This window comes from Micropterus salmoides, unplaced genomic scaffold (genome assembly GCF_014851395.1).
Source record: "Micropterus salmoides isolate LMB-PRFRI ecotype aquatic unplaced genomic scaffold, ASM1485139v1 Ms_hic_scaffold_1, whole genome shotgun sequence".
In the NCBI taxonomy this organism is placed as follows: Eukaryota; Metazoa; Chordata; class Actinopteri; order Centrarchiformes; family Centrarchidae; genus Micropterus; species Micropterus salmoides.
This window is the reverse complement of record NW_024040040.1, coordinates 16,125,462-16,147,381: the sequence shown is the minus strand read 5'-3', so window position 1 is coordinate 16,147,381 and position 21,920 is coordinate 16,125,462. Positions and strand designations below refer to the sequence as shown.

Genomic DNA, 21,920 nt, shown 5'->3' with positions numbered 1-21,920 from the left:
CCAAGACACATCCACTTAATTGCTGGTTCACTCACACACTAGACCCGCAATTCTCCCCTTTTCAGCTGTCAGTGGAAACTACTGGCTGTGTCCTTCAAGATCTCTGAAATTAATTTACACTGACATCAATCATAACTGCTGGGTGTTCAAGAAGAGAATATAAATACAGTATTACATTACATTCCCAATTGTAAACCAGGACTGGTTTGATTCCAGTGTATATGCTAATCTGGAAGGCAAAACAAATCCCTAACAAAGCACTTCAGCAAAGGTCTCAAAACATTCACTTGCTGAATTTCTAGTAGGTGTAGTACGGTTATGACATTTACCAAGAACATTTCACGACTTCTAAACATGGGGGATCCTCACTTCACTGAAGCCCATTAGCGCTTCACAGAAAACAAGTCCTCTAGCTCCTCAAGGATGCATTTAAATCGGTCCAAGCAAGTTTGTATCTTGAAATATGTTTGCGGTGTGTGCTCTTGCTTCCGGGGATGTCTGTAAACCTCACATTATCTCCACAGAGCCTCTGAAGTTTTAAGAATATGACTAATACATGAAGAATTCATAAAGCTTGTCAGCTTCTTTTTGGGCGCTTAAACCCTGTTGCTGATTTGCTCTTTTGAAGTCTTTCTGCTTGGCAGTGTTTCTCATTAACAGGGCTGTTCCAACGAGGCCCACTGGTGTGGGAGAGTATTGCATAGGAAGAGGGGGACACTGGAGAAATGGAGATCTATTGGCGTGGAAATCAATGGTTATCACGTCAGGCAGATGCTTGCTCCTCTCACTTGCAGAGTCAGGACTATTGGAAAGGACTCATAGTGTTTGATTATTGCTTAGGCCATTTTTATCCCTATAAAGCTTTCTGCACCTGTGTCTCTGTACGTGTGCGCCAGTTCAGGCCTGTCTCTCCTGTTGTGTGTTGGTTTTACTGATTTAGATGTACCGTGAAGAGATTTTCTCTTACACAGTGATACACACTGGCGTCGTTAATGTTAGTAATTGATCTTTTAAGAAAGACTACAGTACGCCGCAGTGTTTGGTTCATTAGGTATCTGCGATGATGCTTTGTTTTGATTAGAATTCCCCATTCATTATTCCAAGTGTGTCTTTTTTGATTCACCACCAACTTCACAAATGTGTTTCATCAAGGCTGCATTTAAATGAGATTTGAAGCGACCACAAATAGTAGTTTGCCATTTTTTGATCTACATGGAATAAGTGTCCTCCAGATTACATCACTTGGGGGCCAAAGTCAATTCATTAACTCTCAATATCTCCCACACCAAATGAGATGTGTTTACAGTTTGTGAATACAAAACAAAAATGACCCCCCCCCCCTTTTTTTTGATCACTGGGAAAAAAAACAGTGCTGAAAGAATATCACCGTGCAGCTGCCAATTACATTACCACATATAACCTTAAGTGCAAACATCCATTAAGTAGCGTTTCATTTGTAGGACAAGAATAGCCAGCTTTTCACACAGACAATTCAGGATGTCTTAAGAAGTGATTTTTCTCTCCATTTTCATGCTCACAACTCTTTGAGTGGGTTGTTGTTGATCTTTAGCTTAGACAGAGTAAATAGCTGAATTGTGAAACCGAATCAAAAAGAAAGTGGCTGCCAGAGTTAGTATGGAGTATGTGGTGGTGTATTTTGCTTCTGTCTTTGGTCTTTGTCTGAAACAAGCTGTAGATGGTCCTGTCTCTTTGAACGCCCCCCCCCACCGCAAAGCCCAGTGTCTTCTGACTGGCCATTGTCTTATGTTTATCAGGTTGGTGCAGGGAGGGACTGCATGTGCCTTTGTGGGTATGGTCAGCATTCTCTGCCTGGAGCAAATGACCATATATGGAAATCCGGATCGGTATGATGTCATTCCGAGCCGGATTTCCAAAGAGACTTTAAACTCATTATTTGAAGCTTTGATCATGCTTAACATGAACATGTGACACTGTGACATTATAGATATGCCGGAAAATATGAATAAGCATAATAGGTCTCCTTTAAATGCCATCATATTATAAGCAACCCAGGGCTTGTAAACAAAAGTTACTGTAATGCCTCCAACTACGGGAAGATTTTTGATTCCTGTTGTCTTGTGATATTCAAGAGGTGGGAGGACTCGAATCTAATTACACTATCTGTAAGTTTAGACCTCATTTACACTTGATGTTGAAATGTGATCTGTATCTAGATATGTTATCTGGATAATAACATCTGATCACAGGCCTTTGCGTTTACACCTGGCATTAATGAGTATTTTTGTTATCTTGATTCTGCCCACGTAGTAATCGGATCTCATTATGCAAATCAAGTAGGTGGAGCTGGTGGACCTATTGATGCTGGTCTAATGGATCTTTTTCCTTTGCCAAGGAAGGGGTCTTCTGTAGTGTTATGCAGGGCTTGCTTGAAATAGAAGAAAGAGGAGGAGTTAGAGGACCTCAGAACATGTGGGGCAGATATTTTTTATAAAGAATGTGGCTGAACAGATTGCATTATTGTGGTGGGAACCTATAACAGACCGCAGTCTTATTAAAGATCTTGACAGTAGACAGACGGCAGGAAATAAGGGAATAGATCAGCACATGACATGCCGAAAGGTCCCTGGCCAGACTCAAACCAGGAATCTTAAAGCTTTTTTTTTATGATTTTTGCATTATTGTAATCAGAAGTCCTTGCATCTCTATAACTCGAGACAGGTGCGTTGGAGGGGGATAAGAAGGTCAAAAGTAGCAAGAAACTCCCCCACACTGTCTAACTTGCAAAAAATTGCTTCTCAGTATGTCACACCATTTTTCTGATGAAGGTCTAGTACCAAAACATTGCCAACTTATATATTTTTTTTGCAAGTTAGACAGTGTGTGGGAGTTCCTTTGCATGATTGTGATGAAAGTACTGCTTACTGTAATACTTACTGATTTGTAAAGTATTATATTTGCTGAATCCACTGACAATATCACACTTAAATGTATTATATCACAATATATATTCATAATGAGTTATAAAACTAAACAAGTGTAGCTCAATATGGACCAAACTATTATTTTCTGTCTAAACACGAGTTACTGCTGGCTCAGATGTTCAGACAGCGCTTATCTGACGCTCACCTGCTTTTGAGTGTTGTCGTTCTCACCTTCCCAGCGGAAGCAAACTGAAGGAGTAAACGCTCCAGAGCTCCACTGAGCTACTCCAAACATGCTTAATCATGCCACGAGATTGGACATAGCCACTGCAGAGCGCTTATAGTGGGAGTGAAAGTACAGCATAAGTACAGGCTTGAAAAATGGACTGAGACGCCTGATAAACATGCTAGTGCCATAAAGCTGTCATTCCCTTGTCATTGCAATGGCGACAGGAGAAAAGACAGGGCCCGTTCTCTTTCTACTGAATGATAAGATGACAGTCCTCAACTGATTGGCTGGCAGGGACAGGCTGCGTGTTCCTGACAGCGCTCAACATATATTGTTGATAAAGTCATCAAGACCTCTGCTGTTCATCAGTACTGCTGTTTATAGAAGATTAGCAAGACATACCAGATTTATTGGCGCATTGTATGTATTTGTGCTGCATATACATTTTTTGATCCATTTACTTTCAAATTTTGCACAACAATATTATCATAAGAAGAATACTGCTTATCTGCATGGCTTAAGACTACGATATGTGAAAAAATATAGTGGAACAGCTATTTAGTGGTATTGTTTGTAACCAAATAGTTTAGATATTTTTAATGTAACACAGTAAATTCTCATGGTTCTAGGGATGCACCTAAGTGAAAATTCTTGCTCGTAATCGAAACCGAATATAATGAAAAAATTTGCCGAACACCAAACAAGTACATGCACATTATTACTATTACTTTTTTCTACCTTTTGATAAATTAAATAGTCAACGTGTGCTTTTTACTTTGGAGAGACTATGGTGGGTGGGTCCGAGGCTCAAGAGGGTCCGGTAAAGTAAATTACATCTGTCCATTTACTTTTAATAGACACATGTAATATTTTTTAAACTTTCTGTGAATATAATCAATAAACAATTAATCTTATTCCATTGTCACATGTGTATCCTCGTGCTAAATTCATCAAGTCCGACCCAATTTGATAAATAATGTTGTATGGGGTTCTCATATCGCGTAGCATGAAGATTTCACAGCCTCTCTTCAGGTAGGATTCACATACATACACTTGTCTTTGTAAAGACAGAAAATGACTAATGCTAACCTGCCTGTGAGCTTGCACTGGTCCGTTTCAGTGGATTTATCGTAAAGGCTTGAATATGTGTGCAATCCAAATTTAGGTGCGGCTAGCTTAATCACCTTCTCACAAACGAGTGACTGAAAGAGCACAAGCATTGTAAGTTTGTGTTTACACGTCTTTCAATCCTCCAACCTTAAAATCACAGCGATATGGCACTTCTAATTTGACTCTGCAGAAATTGGCCAACAAGAAGAACAATGGCTGGCGCTCTAGCACTTGACAGGGATCGAATAGTTTATTCACAAAAGAAAAGCACAGTTTTTGATGTAGAAACACATTTTCTGTCTCGCTCATTGTTTATATGGATTTAGCTGAGCGTTTCAGAATCAGACAACAGTATTATGGTTTCACATCATTGTGTTGAGCTCCTTTGTGTTTTTACCAAAGCTGGGTCAAAATGTTAGTTGAAATCCCCACGGGATTACCAACAGAAGTAGCATTTCCAGTGAGCGCTTACAGGCCACTCACAAGGCCAATTTAATGCATTTGGAAATGTTAGCCTTCATCATCTGGCTTCACAGTGAGACTGAAATTTCCTTTAGAAAGTAGTCAGATTTAGGCTTTTAGTGATCATATTTATCCTATTTACTCTCAGGCTCCAATGACAGCTTTCCAGTCTGATTGTGTTATTTTCTGCTATGTTTTTGTGTCTGCAGTCCCTCCGGTGTTGTCGGTGTCCCAGCAGTCCTTCAATGCCACAGCTGACTACCAGGAATCAGTCACCTTTACTTGCATCACCTCCGGATCTCCTGACCCTGTCGTCACATGGCACAGGTACCTTCTACTTCCTTAAGACCTACCTTTGCTCTTTGACACACAGATCAGACAGATATTGGACAGGAAAACATCAGGCTTTTAAAACTGTTGGGGACCTTAAAAATGAAGGATGGCTATATACACAAGTGGACGCCCAAATACTTCCATCCATTCCATTAGAAAAAAACATGAGCATTCAAATGCTGCCATAATAGCCTCATCTGTTCTGGGAAGGCTTTCCACAAGATTTTGAAACCTGGCTAGAGGGATTTGCTCCCATTTAGCCACAAGAGCATTAGTTAAGTCGGTTGCTGATGTTGGGCGATAAGGCCTACCTTGCATTGGCGTTCCAATTTATTCCAGAATTGCAGGCTGAGGTCAGGGCTCTGTGGGTTTATGGTTGACATTTCATGAACCACTTCATTTAAGTCCACCTATGCACATTTAACCTACTTCCAGATAATAGAAGATATGTGCTAGAACCCATTATCATTACAAATGTATTCAGATTTATTTGTGCCCATGTATGTGTTAATATTTCCATGAGGAAACTAGGGCCTACACATATATATAGTTGTAATGTCTTGGTTACAGATCAAAAAGATATTCTTTCACAGTTCTAACTGGGGAATTTATAGTCCGCCTTCGCACATTGCCCTAAGCAACCACACAATAATATCACATGGCACATAGCAACAGTGTGAAAATTTGCACCTGAAGAGCATTTGACACCCCACCATCCACTCTACGAGTCGACATCGAGTAATTATCTTACACCCACTCAGCAGGCAATCGTGACGAGCCATTTGCACCTGAGCATCTATTGACTATTAACACTTTTTTGGCAGTTCAGTGAAGTTTATAGTTGTTTTTTTTGTCGTCTAGTTAATTCATCTTAAAAGACCATAGCAATGTTGCTGTGTGTTTTAGCCCATTTAGTACAGCTCAGTTATACCTCACTTTACTGCTGACTGTTCTTAAGCACACTGTAGTGTTTTTGATTCTTGAATCTGCACTTCCTGCCTTCTAGGCAGCTATTAATTTCCCTACAGTGCAAAAGTCAAACACTCATGGACTTGGTCTTGAAGTAATCCATCACAGTAAGGATCAACATAGTACAGATCATGTCTATTTTAGTTGGGGGGTTTTAGTTACATTATCATTGCATGATTAGTGCAGTGGAGAAATTTCAGTTTGTACCCACAACTGTATTACCACGTAACAATGATGTAAATTTGACAAGAGATAGCAGACGTTGTTTTAACTGTGATGTATTACTTACCTAAGGCTGGTTTCTGTACATTGTTTTTCATACTGTACTGAAATGAATGGAAATCAATGGCTGACCTGAAGGAGCTATATGAAAACACATTAAAAATTCTGATTATGCTTTGAAAAATTGTCTGTAGGTAAATTAGATTTTATGTGAAACATGCAAAATATGGCATCATTGTTCTTAAAATATCAATAATGATAATTTCCTTCTGTAGAACGAGTCAGTTTTTCTATATCTACAACTCCAACAATAACAGAGACTGGAAAGAGTAAAACGGTGGCTGGCAAAATAACACTTATATATATAACCCTAATATATAGCCCTGATAGAACAGCCACACTCATCTTTCACTCTTAGCAATTATTATTTTCTGTCTTTAACTACCACATTTTGTAGTCTTTATTGCAGAGTAGAAGAGTTTTATTTAGTTCTTTTATTTTATTAAAATTAGGAGCTGTCTACTAGATATTCAAATTTACAGCATGTGATGAGCAGATGTAGACCAGATGCATAGTCCTGAGTGAAGTATGGCAATTTAAATAATATATAATTTAATATGCAGGAAAGTTTTTGTCTACTGACATAGTGATAATAATACATAGTTACACACAATTCTATTCACAACAGGATCTTTGGCATAAGTAAAAACACAGGATATTGCTTTAAATAATTGCAGAAGGCACATTAATTACAAAAAGTTGTCATTTCTACTTGCTTTAAATACAATCAAACATGCAGAAAACAAGTCCATTAATTTCTCTCTAGAATTCACATTTTATTTTTGCCTTAATCAAAATATTGTCAATGCTACACATAGAGCAGGTTATTTTGAGCAAAGAGAAAAAAGGGATAAGAGTGTGAAAATCAAGTGGTGTTGAATGAGTCACAATATGTGTATATGTTCCAGCATTTGACCTAGTGACAGGAAATACAATCTACTGTGAAATGCATAATTATACTGTTGAGGTAAATGCATCAGTCCTGTATTTCATGTGCCCTTGTCAACAAGACTGATGTAAACATAATGAGGACTGAAGTGTCTGTGTAGAAAAGTCACACATTTCAGAAAGAAATGAGGCACATGCATCACTTTGCAAAGTACAAACAAAATTTGAAGACATCACACAGCTGGAAACAACCTAAACATTGTACATCTCATTCATCAGCTCAACAGCAGCAATTATATTTACTCCTGGGTGTGTTACCTTTCAGCAGCAGAGCAAGCCAGGAAAATTAGATTTTAATGATTTAACAGCATGCATAATATGACACAGCAAATTTCACAGTGACGATGGGTGAGAACTGATTTATTGATTAATTTTTTCACATTGAAACTATCCGTGTGACAGCTTTGTTCCTAGATGATTAGTACACTCACTGTCTCCTTGTTTGTATCATAATGTGAAATGGAGTTATGGATGGTGTGGCAATTACAATAGGCAACAGGAAACCTGTTCATCTGAAGAAAATAATTGTGCTTGCTCGTTTGTCCCTCGAACCATACTTAAAATGAAAGAGGCTTACTGAGGGATTAAAAGTTATAGTGACAGTGTGATCACTCTTACGTTCTAAGATGGCTAGAAACTCACATGCAGATGAGGTAACCAAATAAGGACACTTTCATTGCAAAATGTGTCTTAGAAAGTGGTACAGCAAGATTAATCTGCTAATCTCTGCAAAATATGTGGTTGTAAAAGCTTGAAGACATAGGGACTACTCTCATGGCTAGCTAGTCAAGATCAACTTTAGTGTCCCCTAAGGGAAATGTGTCTTGGACATCAGTGCCACATAAGGCTGCAGTAACAACAGGAACACATATGGACTTTACACTCACATACATCATACCATAGTATCCGAGACACTACACCTGTCAGTAATTGATTACAAGGAAGTAGAACCTGAATGATATGAAACCTCTGAATAATAATATTCAATTGCACTTGAGCTCATAAAGCTGCAAACAATATAACAAATGCTAAAATTACAACTGCCACATTTCTAAAATAACAAAAATAAATAAATTAAATTTAAAAAACTCATTTAAGATCCGGGTTGTTAGGAAACACTAGTGCAAGCTATCATCAATATTAAACTATGCTTAAAAATAAATAAAGTGCCGGAACTGCTTCAAGCCATCTTATTCAGAGCAGATTGTTTATTAAGGAGCACTATGGAAGTAGAGACAGTAAGGACAGCTTATAGCGGTTACTTTTACATCTGCTAGCTCTATAGTGTTTCCCTGAAGGTAATACGTCATATTCAGAGTGCAGAACATGTGAAGGGTCCTTTAGAATTTTCTGTGCCTGGGAGACTACCATTTTTTCAAAGATGGTCTGGAGGGAACTGCAGTCTTTCTCTCCCATAACCTTCATCACAGCTTTTATTAGTCTATTAGTCTAGGGTTCCAAACCAGGATGCCATTCAATATCTGATCAGACTTTCCAGCACCGCGTTGTAAAATAACGTCAATACAGTCTTTGGGCTGGTTTGGCACACAAATAGTTGACATGCACATTTCCTTTTAATTGGTTATCTAATTGTATACCCAAGTACCTATATGATGTTACTTGCTCGCTTTCTCTGTCCCCAGTGACTACATTGTCGTGGGCTCTCACTTCCCTGGGATCAAATTCTCTTTTGTTTTCAAATTATTAAGGATGAGATGATTCCTCATACACCAAGCCTTAAACGAGTCAATCTCCCAATAATAAGTTGAAGGGCAGTTGCCAACATGTGACATGGTTGTTGGACTGACAACTTTTACACTCATTAGTATATAGTGTGAACAAGAGTGGAGAGCTGACAGCTCCTTGAGGTACCCATGCACTACACAATAGCACACAATAGCTCTATCTCTTTTCTCTCTACTGTACTGTTTACTCAACCTGACACTGCGTTCACAGGATTGTAAACCATTTAATTCAATAGGTATTGATTTTATTTTATGTATATTAATTAGGGTGACCATATTTTGGTTTTAAAAAAAGAGGACACTGGGGACAGGAGGCAGACGGACACCCGCAGTGGGTGGGGGGAACCATGAATAGGGCTAATACAGTATTATTGGATTCATTTTAATTTCAGAGACTAGTAAAATATTAAATCCAGTTAGAGCAGTTTCATAATGGTACGTTGTAATTTGTCAGTGCTAAGTGCTAACTTGTCAATATTCATAATCATTCATGTAGAATAAGTTCAATATTTTGAAAGTTTGCTGTGGCAACCAAAGGGAAACCTCCACCATAGCGAATTGTCAATCAGGCTAGAGTGATTCGTATCCACTACACTGTGTAAAGTTAATGAGGGCCGTTGACCAGGCTTATTAGGAGTTGGCTGTTTTAAAGCTGTTTGTCGTCAGCAAAAATTAGCATCCCTGTTAAAATCACTGTTAACGTGAATTACAGCTGCACCTAGCTAACCAAGCTTGCTAGCGCCACCATCTCATACAAATATGGTCACGTCCGCTGCTGGTTCTAACTGCCAAACTCGAGGCTTCAAAACAGCAGTCCACAAATGTCGAATTTAAAGAGGTGGTATTATGCTCATTTTCAGGTTCAAAATCTTATTTAGGGGTTGTACCAGAACAGGTTTACATGGTTTAATTTTCAAAAAACAACATATTTTTCCTCATACTGCACATTGCTGCAGCTCCTCTTTTCCTCATGTGTTGTACGCTCTGCTCTTGAGCTACAAAGTGATGCATCTTACTTGTACAAATTCTTTGTTGGGAGTTGCACATGCGCAGTTCCCAGGTAAGGACTACTAGCCAATCAGAAGCAGAGAAGGGCAGGTCGTAAGAAACAAGGTAGTGTGATCCAAATCAAAGCCGCTTCAGACTGCGACCGTAACCCAGCAGATGTTAAGTTTCCACAACCACACAACATCATTGTTCCACATCTTACCATTAGGACTAAACGTAGAACTGCTGCCAGTGTTCTGACGATCTATGCTACCTTGCCGAAAAATGCTACCATAGCGCAAATCGATAGACTCGACTCGGCGCTGCTCCCCCCAAAGCCACTTGCGGAACTCCGAAAACATTCAAGCACATTTTTGTTCCGCCATCACTTCTCGTAAAACTGTCAACATTTGAAATCTACACAGCTGATTTCTCACCTCAAAACTTCTCAGAAGTGGATTTAGTGATGAAATTCCATACGAAAACAGTAAAATATAAAACTTTCTGTTGCTGGCCTCTGTCTGGCGCACGCAATGATGATGCAGTGAATACTGAATATTTTCTCTGACCAATCAGCAGTCTGTCGTGTTTTCATGTTACATTTTAGTATCCCTCAGCGCGCTTGGAACCTCGATGGAGGTGAGGTGATAAGAAAAAAAGTACCTGGAAGCAGGTACAGGTACAACATTTCTACAATGGAAAACCAAACAAAGGCAAGATGAGCCAAAGGGCCTCCGCTCAGACTAGCTTGGTTTGAGGGCGTACCTGACCACCGCTAGCCGCTTGGCAAGCTTTATGACGCGTTTTCATTGTGATGTCACAAGTAAAGGAAGTGAAGGGCTGGACTACAAACGAGCTGTTTTCAAGCGGTTCAGAGCAGAGATTTCTGTGGGAGATGGGAACTCCCTTTGAGCCAGACTTTGGGCTTTTTCACTTTGCAAACCTGTTACATGCAAAAAAAGATATATAACTCAAAAAAGGAGAGGGAGAAAGCCAAAAAGCATAATACCACCTCTTTAAAAACGTCTGTGACCGTGTGACATGTTGGGCAATCCCGGTCGGACGCAATTTTTGGTCCCAAAAAGAGGACATATCTGGGGAAAAGAGGACGCATGGTCACCCTAATATTAATGCAATTGATGCTCATCATTTAATGTTTTATCTATTGTATGTTAAGTGTGCCATTGCCATAACCTCAGCTAATGAGGATCCTTTAAATAAACAAATACCATTCCACAAAAACTCACCTAGAAGTATAATACTTCTCCCCTGTAATCACTGTGATAGTTTTAAAACTGCTGCCTCTCATTTCAGAGATGACATCACTTTGAACTGTATGTCAACACTAATCTTAAAATCTACAGTATCCACTGACTGTCACCATTTCAGTGTATTCTCCATCATTTTCCCGGTCACTAAGTCCGGTGTGTCAGTCTAAGACTACGGTATTAAAATGCATACATCAGAACAGAAGAATCATCTTAGTTATAAACAACAACCACAACCCCTTTTAGTTTTCCTTTTGATGTCACCCCTCCCAGCAGCTTCCAGCCCCCCATTTGCATTTCCTGTCAGTGCGAGGTTTCGCCTCGTCTTCTGTGCATCTTGGGTAATGGACTACCTGTCAGCAGTCAGTCAGTATAATGACATTCAGTGCTGCAGCCCGTCCTGCACTGTCCGTTCCAAAGATGAGGCCTCTCTTCATTTCCTCTTTGGCTCGCCAGAGTTATTATTACTTGGCTTTGGTGTTTCGTTTGTCGACTTTCAATTATCCTCTCTTTCTCGCTTTTCCTACAGTACAGTGAGGCTGGGGCTCAGGCCTCACTACACAGATATACTGTGTTTGTTTCTGAGTAGAGAAATCCGTACATTTGAAATCCCCAAAATAATAAGATTGTTTTCATTTTCCATTCACACAGTACACTATACAGTCTGAGACCATATAGAGAAGTAAATATATTTAGAAGTATCTATTATTCTAAGCTCTCTGTTCTCATTGCTTTTGAATTCAATTTACACAATAGCTTATGAGGTTAAAAAAAACCCGGTGCCAGTTTCAGATTGAGGGCATTAGCATCTATATTGAATGAACAGGTAAAAATAAACCAAGTGTTTTCATACCTTTTCTTCATATTTCAGGGTTAAACTGGTATTTGGGTGGACTAATTTAAAATTGAAACTGATAATATTGCTATCAAAGCTGTAAACCATAAAAATCACATCAGCACTTTTTCTTGGTATTATTTTATAAGCCAGAGGAATATGATTTTATTTTTTAAGATTCTCTCTCATGCATATTCTCACCCAGCAATGCCCTTCTTCACATTCACACAATATACTCACCTGATAGCTGCCCAGTAAAACCACCACTGGTTATTGAAGAAGCTGGAGGTTAATTGCCTTGCTTAAGGACCTATAGATTGTAGTTGTGAAGGAAGAGGAGATCATTACTTCATTTTGCCTATCTGGATTTTGTTAGCTGATCTAGGATCAAATCACTTATCTCTCACAAGCCTGCATCTCTGACCTTTAGACTATTAACTCTCTGCTTCCATTGGATCAGTTTGAGAATTGTTCTCTAACCTCTGCTTATATCTTAAAAGAATAGTTTGCTTTGTTGGATAAGTGTACAGTTTTTTCAACATTAGCATTCATTTTGACCCATCCTGTGTCCACCTGGTCAATATAAATTCCATAATCACTCTTATTTTTGCCTCTGTTTTGGTCTCTGCCAACTCCTGAGAAAAATTGCTTAGCTCTTTAGCTGCTTAATAGTTGCTAATAGTCCCTAACTGCCATTTGGTGCTCAGCAGGGGTCCTCCTGGGATTTATCAGAGCTTGTGTTGAAAAAGCTGCATTCTCTTGCTGAAAACATGGCTGATGCTAACTGAGAGACTGAACCACAACATGTTGGAAGATGCTAAAACACCCGGCTGAGGGGCAAGTGTACGTGATAATTCTCTGTGGGTGTGTGACCCCTTTCACACCGCACATAGTCATTTGACCTATGTGAAAATATTCATCACTGCAGCTTTAAAAAATGTCTTGCCCTGTATGCAGGTAAACAACATGAGAAATACATGCATGCAGACAATTCTTTAATGAAATTAGTGACCTTGTTCAATTGTTTAACCATCCGAGTATATTTTGAGGAGTTGAAAAGTATATTTCCTTTTGTTTTGAGTATCCTTGCTGCTTGATCCTATAAACATCCAGTCACTGAGCTAATCTCATGCTAGCCTGCATGCAGATGAAATAAAAAAGCAAGCACCCATGCATTTGTCGAAATCTAAATGAATGAGAAAAAAGTTAAATTCCCGGAATCTGGCGATCCCTGTAACCTTATAGATTACACGGCTGGTTACGCTGCAGTAAATAAACAAGAGGGGGAAGGCTGCAAATCTGCTTCACACCATTATGCTTCTGCTGTAAAGCTTAAATATAGACATAGATCAATTTAGCTGTTGCTTTTTTTCTGACTAATTTCCCTACAGAGTCCAATAAGAAAAGACATTAAGTCAGCACTGTATTCCACACCACACCGGAGTCATTTAGCGAGTGCTATAGTCCAGAACAGTGTGTACACAACAACACAAGTGAGCCCCAATGGGACTCAAACGTCGACTGAGAATATGAAGATGATATTTTTCTGCATGGCAGAGTTTCAGAAGTTGTAGCGTTTGAAGAATTTTGATGACATACTCCAAATAATTCATTGAACACGTTCAATAATAGTATATGTCCACCCGAAACAATGCTTTTATCATACTTGAAAGGGTTTCTATAAAAAGTGCTGTCATGTTTTTGTGCTATAGATAGAATAGCTTCAAAGTCAAACTGTCTGCACTTTGCCTCTCTCTTACGGAATCAGTTGCCATGCAAAGTGCTAGGATTAGTGCTAGGATCTTTAAGATCAAACGTGTGCTACAGTGTGAATTTTGTGGAGGTGTAAGTTCATTGCCATATTTCCTTCCTCTCGCTCATCTGTGGTGTGCGCTTCGGCTTTTTTATTTGTGCAGGAAAGGGCAGCAGCTGGAGCCATCAGAGCAGTACATTTTCAGCAGGGTGGACGGTGGGCGCAGCATGTTGACCATCCGCAATATCCGGCAGGGAGACGGGGGCACTTACACTTGCAAGGCCACCAACAAGGCAGGATCTCAAGAAAGGGAGCTGTTCCTCAAAGTGTTTGGTAAGTACTTTGGCAGTCATTCAAACAAGGCTGACAATCACACCGACCAGACAGGAAAAAAAACTTGACATACTTTTCAGGAAATTATTTCCATTTTTCTCTGAGTAATTCAAACTCCACAGTTAACCGTTCACAGGAACTTTTTCTTTAATGTGTGGTAGTTCCAAATTGCATTCAGCTAGTACTGGGATGTCAACAAAAATAGAAAGACATCTCAAACATGGATACATCAAAACTATTTGCATGCAGATACCACGTGTGCCCCCCCCCCCCCTCCCCTTTTGTGTGTAATTTGGGTGAACTGATCCTTTAATATGTCTCAACCTGAAATAACATAAATGCTTCCTATCGTTTCAAAAGTTTGCTGTCATTTTACATTATCTGTCAAATTGTGTTCCACCAAAGCTTTTAAGTGTAATGGGATTGCCCGTGACAGTGAACAGTGTTTTATGTGGGTCCATAAAGCTTTATTGTAAGGACCTCCACAAATTCCATTTCATAAAAAAAACAGTTTTTTAAAATCACACATGTCTAAAAGTGGCCCTCAGCCCACCACAATAACAACTGCATCAATATGATATATTCCTGCCGAAAGGAAATATTTCATTTATTGCTTCATATTTCATTTACTGCACTCCTAATAAAAAATTTCAATTTATATTTTCATATAAAACCTGCTGGCTATTTCCTCACAGATCACTCTGATAGTGCGTATTTTGCTCATGAAAATGTATGGAGATTTGTGCTCCAGTCATCAACATCCTTTCGAGATGTGAGAAGCGCTTGTTCTTCAAAATGCACATTTAAATGAAGAAGTTAAGAGGGAGGGAGAAATCCTACTTTTTCACTGTGAGCCGGGGAGACAAGTGTGCAGGTGTGTGTGTGTGTGTGTTCTCCATTCATGTTTAGGCGTTGAAAGACACTCTAAGGCTTAGTGCTTCATATTTAATGTCACTCATGTTTCTGACAGTTTTTTTTCTTTCTCTTCATTCCTAGTAAAGAAAATACCGGCCTTGACCTGCCGGCATGTCAGATATCATTTAGCTCACACTTAACATTGGCCAACAAAGACACTTTCATTAGCTGAATGTTTATTAAAATGGCTTAGACATGACATTTACATTAACTTATTAATATAATTTATTAATATATATCTAATGACCTCAACACTAATATAATGTTAAAGCTTAAATTATATGATCGCAAATATTACAGGCAAGCTTTGATAATGGATGCAGTAAATGTCTCCTTTCTCAAATGTGCATGATTACATGATTTTAGGTGATCAAATGAGCCAATGCAATAAGATTGCAGGTGGCAAAGGGAGGTGTGATTCAGGAGGAAGAAAGGAAAATTTTACAGGAGTTTTCATTTTACAGCGGAGAATGAGTTGTTACAAAGCTGCAGCAGCTGCTGGATATACACTTTCACAGATGGGTGTCTATGTGTAGACCCATGACCATGTGTTGCCACAAATAGGCTATGGTAGCAATTATTAGCTTGAAGCCTATTCATTCCTGTTTTCGCATTCATACACTTAAACACTTTCACATCCGGGGGCCCAGAATCACCCCAGTGTGCCGCCTGGCTGCTGGGTAGAGTCGACACAGCAGCCCTTGCTTTTTTGGCTCTGTATCGTTTGGTGCATTTTTCCTCATAGCCACATTTACACAGTCAAGAAATAACAATCGCATTTCTTGGTGCCCTAGCATGGCTCGATGGACTTCTGTTTTTCTGAGAGAACATTTTACGTTAATAAAAAAAAAAAAAAGTTAATGAAATGTAATGACTTTGGTGATCCCCTAACCCTTTGTCAAATACTGTCATCAAGTCAAAATTATAATTTGTACAGCTGTACTTTGTATTTAATTCTAATTAGCAAGAGTTTGCAAGCTAACACACTAAACTAGCATAGTAAATATTATAGCCTACATGCTAACCATCAGCATGTTAGCAAGCTGATGCTCAAAGCACAGCAGGGCCTAGGTATAGCCTCACAGAGCTGCTAGCATGGCTGTAGACTCGTGGTCTTGGTAGGCTCTTATTCATTCATTGCTCTAAAGAAAAAAACCCACCATTTACATCTTAGAAAGAAATAGCTACATTCCATTGCTGGGCCAGTTTGAGAGCAGATCATTTGTGAGCTATCTGAAGCATCACCAGTAAATGTCAGGTTTTGGTAAAAGAGCAAGGTGCTTCTTTCTAAACTCTCTGTTTTTCAGCAACAATGAGCACTCATACATGGAGAAATGTTTCATAGAGGAAGCAGAGATACACATTCCTCTGCGGTCGGCCTCAACCTGGATATTTCTGTTAAACACACTAAAGTTTATAGCGTTGTAAGAGGCATCAGAGATGACAGTAGAGAATCTATGCTGACATTTTCTTTGTGGAGCTTTACAGCTGAAACAACAAACACACATTATCGTTATCAAATACAGTCAGTACCATATTGTGTTTTCTGATACCTGTCAGTGTGTGGGAGCTTTATGTAATGTCCAACATTGCTATAGAGGGGAACACTGTTTGGCTGCAGAAGAAATCAGTAAAAGGGGAATTTGAGGCCTTTTCCTTCGTTACTGGCCTACGAACAACTTAGAAATGCTAATGTTAGTCTGTCATAAGCCAACAATGAGTCACACGGTACCAAAACTGTATTTATGCATATTTCTAGTTTCAAAAAGCTCTATCAGTTATTATGTCATTTTCTGTTCTAACACTGAAACCATTAATGGCTTTTTCACAGGGTGAGGGCGAGAGCGAGCCTGTTTTTTAATGCATAATGAGGTAACAAAATACAACATTTACAAGTTAAATTATTACAATAATCAGTATAATAAAGTGTAATTATAGTTATTAACAAATGCTAGAGTAAAATACCCATGTTTTTAATTACACTGGGTTAAAGAGAAACCCACCAAAGCTCATCAAACTGAAAGGAATAAACTCCACTCTGTAAAAATACCCCAAACCTGGAAGGTCAAATTAATTCTGGATTTTTATCTTTTAGCGCACAAATGCTTCTCAGTTCTTTCTCATTTAGAGTTGAAATGTTTTAGATAATGCGTTATTAATAATGTTCCCTGCAGAGTGGTTTTTGCACCATGCTTGATAAATGAGACACATTCCATTTAATATTTGCATGATGAAGGGCATCTGGGGCAACGGCTGCAGATAAGGTGGTGATGAAGAACTGGTTCAGACCGGTCTCGGCACTATTAACAGTTCTATCTGTGAGTGTGTGTGTGTGTGTGTGTGTGTGTGTGTGTGTATCAGCTTTGAATTTGTTTTTGTGACGTATCATTGAGTGAAAGTGTCTACATGCGTTTGTATTTCTGATACAAAAATCGAGGTGTAATAGATGCGGACAATCATCTAAAGTGCTCCTCGCATCTCCCTCTCTGCAGAAATCATTTTAACAAGTCATTTAGTCTCATTAGGAGACTTTAAAGCTTGTTTTTCTTACAACAAGAAAAACTTCTGCCAAGAAATAATTTCATTTATTCCCACTGCAGCCTCTGTTCATCTTGGCACAAAACTGAGTCAGCCAGATTGTTGCACTATTATCAAGAAAATGACACTTGAGTCTAGATGATGTTTGAAGTAAGCTGAAACATACATGGAAGAGGAAAATGTCAGGGATGGGAGAAGTATTATTCTGTTTTAAACATCCACCAATTTCCAGTCTCACTTCCTGCATGTGTGTGCATATAAACGCATACTGTCTGTTGGATAATAACAAGAAATTGCTTGTTAATTGAAAATTATAGAAATGAAAAAGATGTGCTTGTGGTAAAATAAAATCAGTGCTGCCATTACACTTACTCCACCTGAAAGCCTCCACAAGTTAATTTCTCTACTGTCCAGTTCAGTACATATTGTGGTCACAATTCTAAACGTAAGGGTCATAATCTTTGATTATGTCATGTCTAAAATATCCAGTGTGAGTTTGGCTATAATGAATATGATTGGAGGCTACTAGTCAGCTGTTGAAGCCAATAAGCTGATGAATGAGCCACTGATGATAAAGCACGAATGAAACAGCTGATCCCAGTCAGCTAATGCTTGCAGAACTTCAGTGCTCTTTGTGAAGTAACAGGCTCCGCTAATCTCTCCTATAATAATAATTACTACTTTTATTTATAGAGCACCATTCAAGCAAAAGGCACAGTGTCCTTTCCAAGGTGGGGATAGTCTTAACATAAGCAACATTAGGGACAATTGCAGTAAGTAAACACTGAAACATATGCGTAGACACACAAATATAGAGTATATGTTGATACTGATGAACACTGACTGGATACTTTTTTAGGAATACCGGTACAATACCCAACAGCTCTGCCATAAATTCTGTGTAAAGCATAGGATATTTCTACATTATGTAAATATGTAAAGGCTTTTAGAATGAGGATTAACTAATGTCTCAGGTAATGTTGGCAATGTTGAGTGGGAACTTCCCCAAATCCAATACAGAGCAGGACAAAGCCACTAACGTTACCTTAAACTTAGCATCCAGGGGTTCAATGTTATCATAACTGATAGAAATGATGGCCAAAATGACTACAATAAGACAGATGTCACAATAAGAATGGTCCTTTATGATTAGAGATTAGGGAGAATAGGTTTAGTTTATGTTAACTACCAGCTTTGTATAAAGGTAAGGCCCTTTTCTTAGAACACTGAAAGTCCTTGCAGTTACAGTAATACTTGTGTGTGCTGCCTATTTGTATGTTTGTGTGACCCCATGTTTTGACAAGCTCCCAAAATCCCTAGAGATGGCTCCTCCACCTCGAGGTTGAAGCCATGTGAAATTGCCAAACACTCCTCAGATCCCCCCTGGGCGGTGTTAAAAGCCTTCAGCACAGTCGTCATTATTTTCCATTCACTTCCCCTTTTCCTTTTGGATTTTATGCCATGCTACTTTGCAAGCACCCTGTTAAGGACTTAAGTGCTGTGTGTGTGGGGGGAAAAAAGAGGAAATTCATGATTCATGTGACATGCTGTGTGCCCTTGACATGCATGAGGTTTCAGGTCTTGCTTAGAGCATCTTATCAGGAGGAGGGGAGCAGCCTCCAGCAGCAAGCTTTGCAGAACTTATCGTGGTGCTCGCTTGGCGTTAAAAGTGATTCACGCGGTGCTGGAATCGAGAAGAAAAAAAATCTATATTTATTTAAAACACGCAAAAAAAGTTGGAACACACACAGAAGGAGAGGTTGTTTTTATATGTTTTGTGCTTTAAAACTTTAGCAAAGTCACTTTTTGTGTTATCATCCAGGCCAAGGAATCTGAACAAAATAGGCCAGAGGGCATGCTTTCCCACTATGCCAAAACTGTACAGTACGACTGCAGTGTATAAATGATCTTGGCCTAGAATGTCAAAACCAAAGTCATGCATCAGCTCTGTATATAAACCCTGTGGTATAGCCTTCATCTCCCCTCCCTTATGAGTAAGATCTTTGACAGTTTCTCTCCTGCTCACCCTTTTACGTACTCACTCCTCTCTCCTCCCTCACACCAGTTCCCCCTGCCATTAAATCTATTGTTCTTCTGCTAACTTATCTAATGTTTCCTCTTATTCACTTCCTCCTCCCATCTCGTCCTCTGTGGCCTCCAGTCCAGCCCCATATCACCCAGCTGAAAAACGTGACAGCCGTAGAGGGCAGCGCCGCCATGATCTCCTGTGTGGCTGACGGCGAGCCTCTGCCTGACATTTCCTGGAGGAGAGCCAGCGACGGCCAGGCCTTCGTGGACGGAGACAAGGTAGAAACTGCCAGAAAGTCCATCTGGCTGTGTGTGTGTGTGTGTGTGTGCTTGCGCGCATCATCATACAGCTCTGGCTAGGGCTTTAGTTTTGGGTACATAGGACATTACTTATGAAGCATATATAGAGCATATAGAAGCAAGAACACTCACCGGTTATAGTTATGTTTAAACAAACTACTATAAACATTTGCCAAAATGCATATATGTGCATGGCATTTACTTACTTAACCAATCCAATATATCACTAACACAAAAAGTATCACCATCACCTCCCAATGGTGTCATTGAAGCAACATTATGTAGTATTTGTATCTTAAAATAACAGTTTCAAAATCATTTTGATGGTACACTGACTTGTAATAGGTTGAATGATGTCCATGTAACATTGAATTCCTGCGAAGGACTTCTATTGCAAGAACAGCGTAATGCTTTACGGCACCACAACACATCAACAAAACTCTTCAGCAAGTAAGCTATAAGAAGAAGCAAAAAGTATGTAATGTACAAAGTAAGTTATTGGAAGAAGCTAGCTTAGCAATCTCAGTATGGATGTCATGGCACAGGCTGCGAAGAGACCAAAGGAGCCTTTGAAGGAAGCTAGGAAGACAAAAAGAGAGTGTGACCTAGCAAGAGACCTACAAGAGTAAATATTGGACTGGTTTTTACTCGTTTGTGTGAGCTAAAAGAGCTAAAAAAAAAATGCAGGACTGTTGCCGAGCTGATCCTCTTTCTGTTTGACTAGTCAGTAATAACCTATTAGCTGGTTTGCTGTCTTGTGTTGTTGCTCTTGCTTGATGTTTGCCTATGTTAGCAAAGTTGGGTTTCACAGACAGAGGTTTAGCCGCTTGCTATAAATCTTGAGTTGATGTTAGCAAACTTACTAAACAACACACTTGGAATGTTACTGTAAGTGCTCTTGTGACAGTTGCTGTCTAGCTTTGTTGGCTTATTTTCCACCCACGTTTAAAGCAACATCATGCTGCTGCTGGGCAAGTGGGCAACATAACGTGGCTCAGCAGCCTCTGGTGGATGGCAGAGGCAAAGAGACTGAAGAGAACATTGACGGAGGAAGCTAAGAAGAGAGCTTTATGAATTAAAAGGCTGTAAGACAGATGCTGAGCTGGCTTCTTCTGTTGGACTAGTAAGTAATATTTCTATGTCCTGTGTTGTTGCACTTGCTTGATGTTTGGCTGTGTTAGCCAAGTTGTCGACGTGCTGGTTTTGATCACAAGAAATGTATCTACAAATGCACGTGTACAGCTGTGTGCAAAACTGACATCTTACATAATGCTGCTTTAAAAAGAATTATTTTTTAGATTTGAATATTTTTAGAGGTCTGACAAGAAGAAATCATTATATATTTCACAAGAAGAAGAAAATGAACAAAAATGTGTGGCAACAATATGTTGTTTCTGCTTTTCTATGCTGATGATCTTCTTACAACTTCTCCAATTTATCTTGTGGCCCCTTGTGTGGGTCCCAAATCCAACTAGTTTACTGATATGAAAAATTTTTACTTCACTTTTACATGTTCGCATCAGGAGCTGGGAGCTTATGTGGCTGGTTGCTTTAGGCTCTGATGACTAGATAAAGTAAACAGCAAAGGAGTTAAGAAAGCAAATGGTTGCTGCCACCACCTCCATTGTTACCAGTGTAAACATGACAACAGCGTGCCACCAAGCTGCCATCCAAGTTTATGATTAACCTTCAGGCCGCCACTCGCCATGTGACCATGGCAACCTCAGAAACTACATTGAGGGAAACAATACAGGAGCTGATTTTAGTGGCATCTAAGTTTCCTGAGTTATGCTCTTCACCAGCAGAGAGTAAAAATAATAATGATAAGCTGCACTACTTTATTTAGCTGCATGATTAGATTTTAGTAGGTGGATAGCAGCAGCCTGTAAGTATATGGTGGTTAGGGTCGGAGTGGTGGAAAAGTTAAGCTGTGCTGCAGGCAATTTAAAATACAGTACATAGACATCACTGGGATTTGATTT

At 39.3% G+C, this 21,920-nt stretch overlaps 1 protein-coding gene across 7 annotated transcripts in view; it reads left to right on the top strand.

Annotated features, from left to right (window-relative positions):
- The window catches only part of LOC119904098 (neural cell adhesion molecule 2-like), a 327,858-nt gene that overhangs the window by 240,745 nt on the left and 65,193 nt on the right, over positions 1-21,920 (top strand). For all 7 annotated transcript variants that reach the window (XM_038720552.1, XM_038720529.1, XM_038720535.1 and 4 more), the window contains exons 6-8: positions 4,914-5,031; positions 13,988-14,157; positions 19,772-19,917. In XM_038720552.1, the coding sequence (XP_038576480.1) occupies positions 4,914-5,031; positions 13,988-14,157; positions 19,772-19,917 (434 nt within the window). The remainder of the gene's footprint in view (positions 1-4,913; positions 5,032-13,987; positions 14,158-19,771; positions 19,918-21,920) is intronic.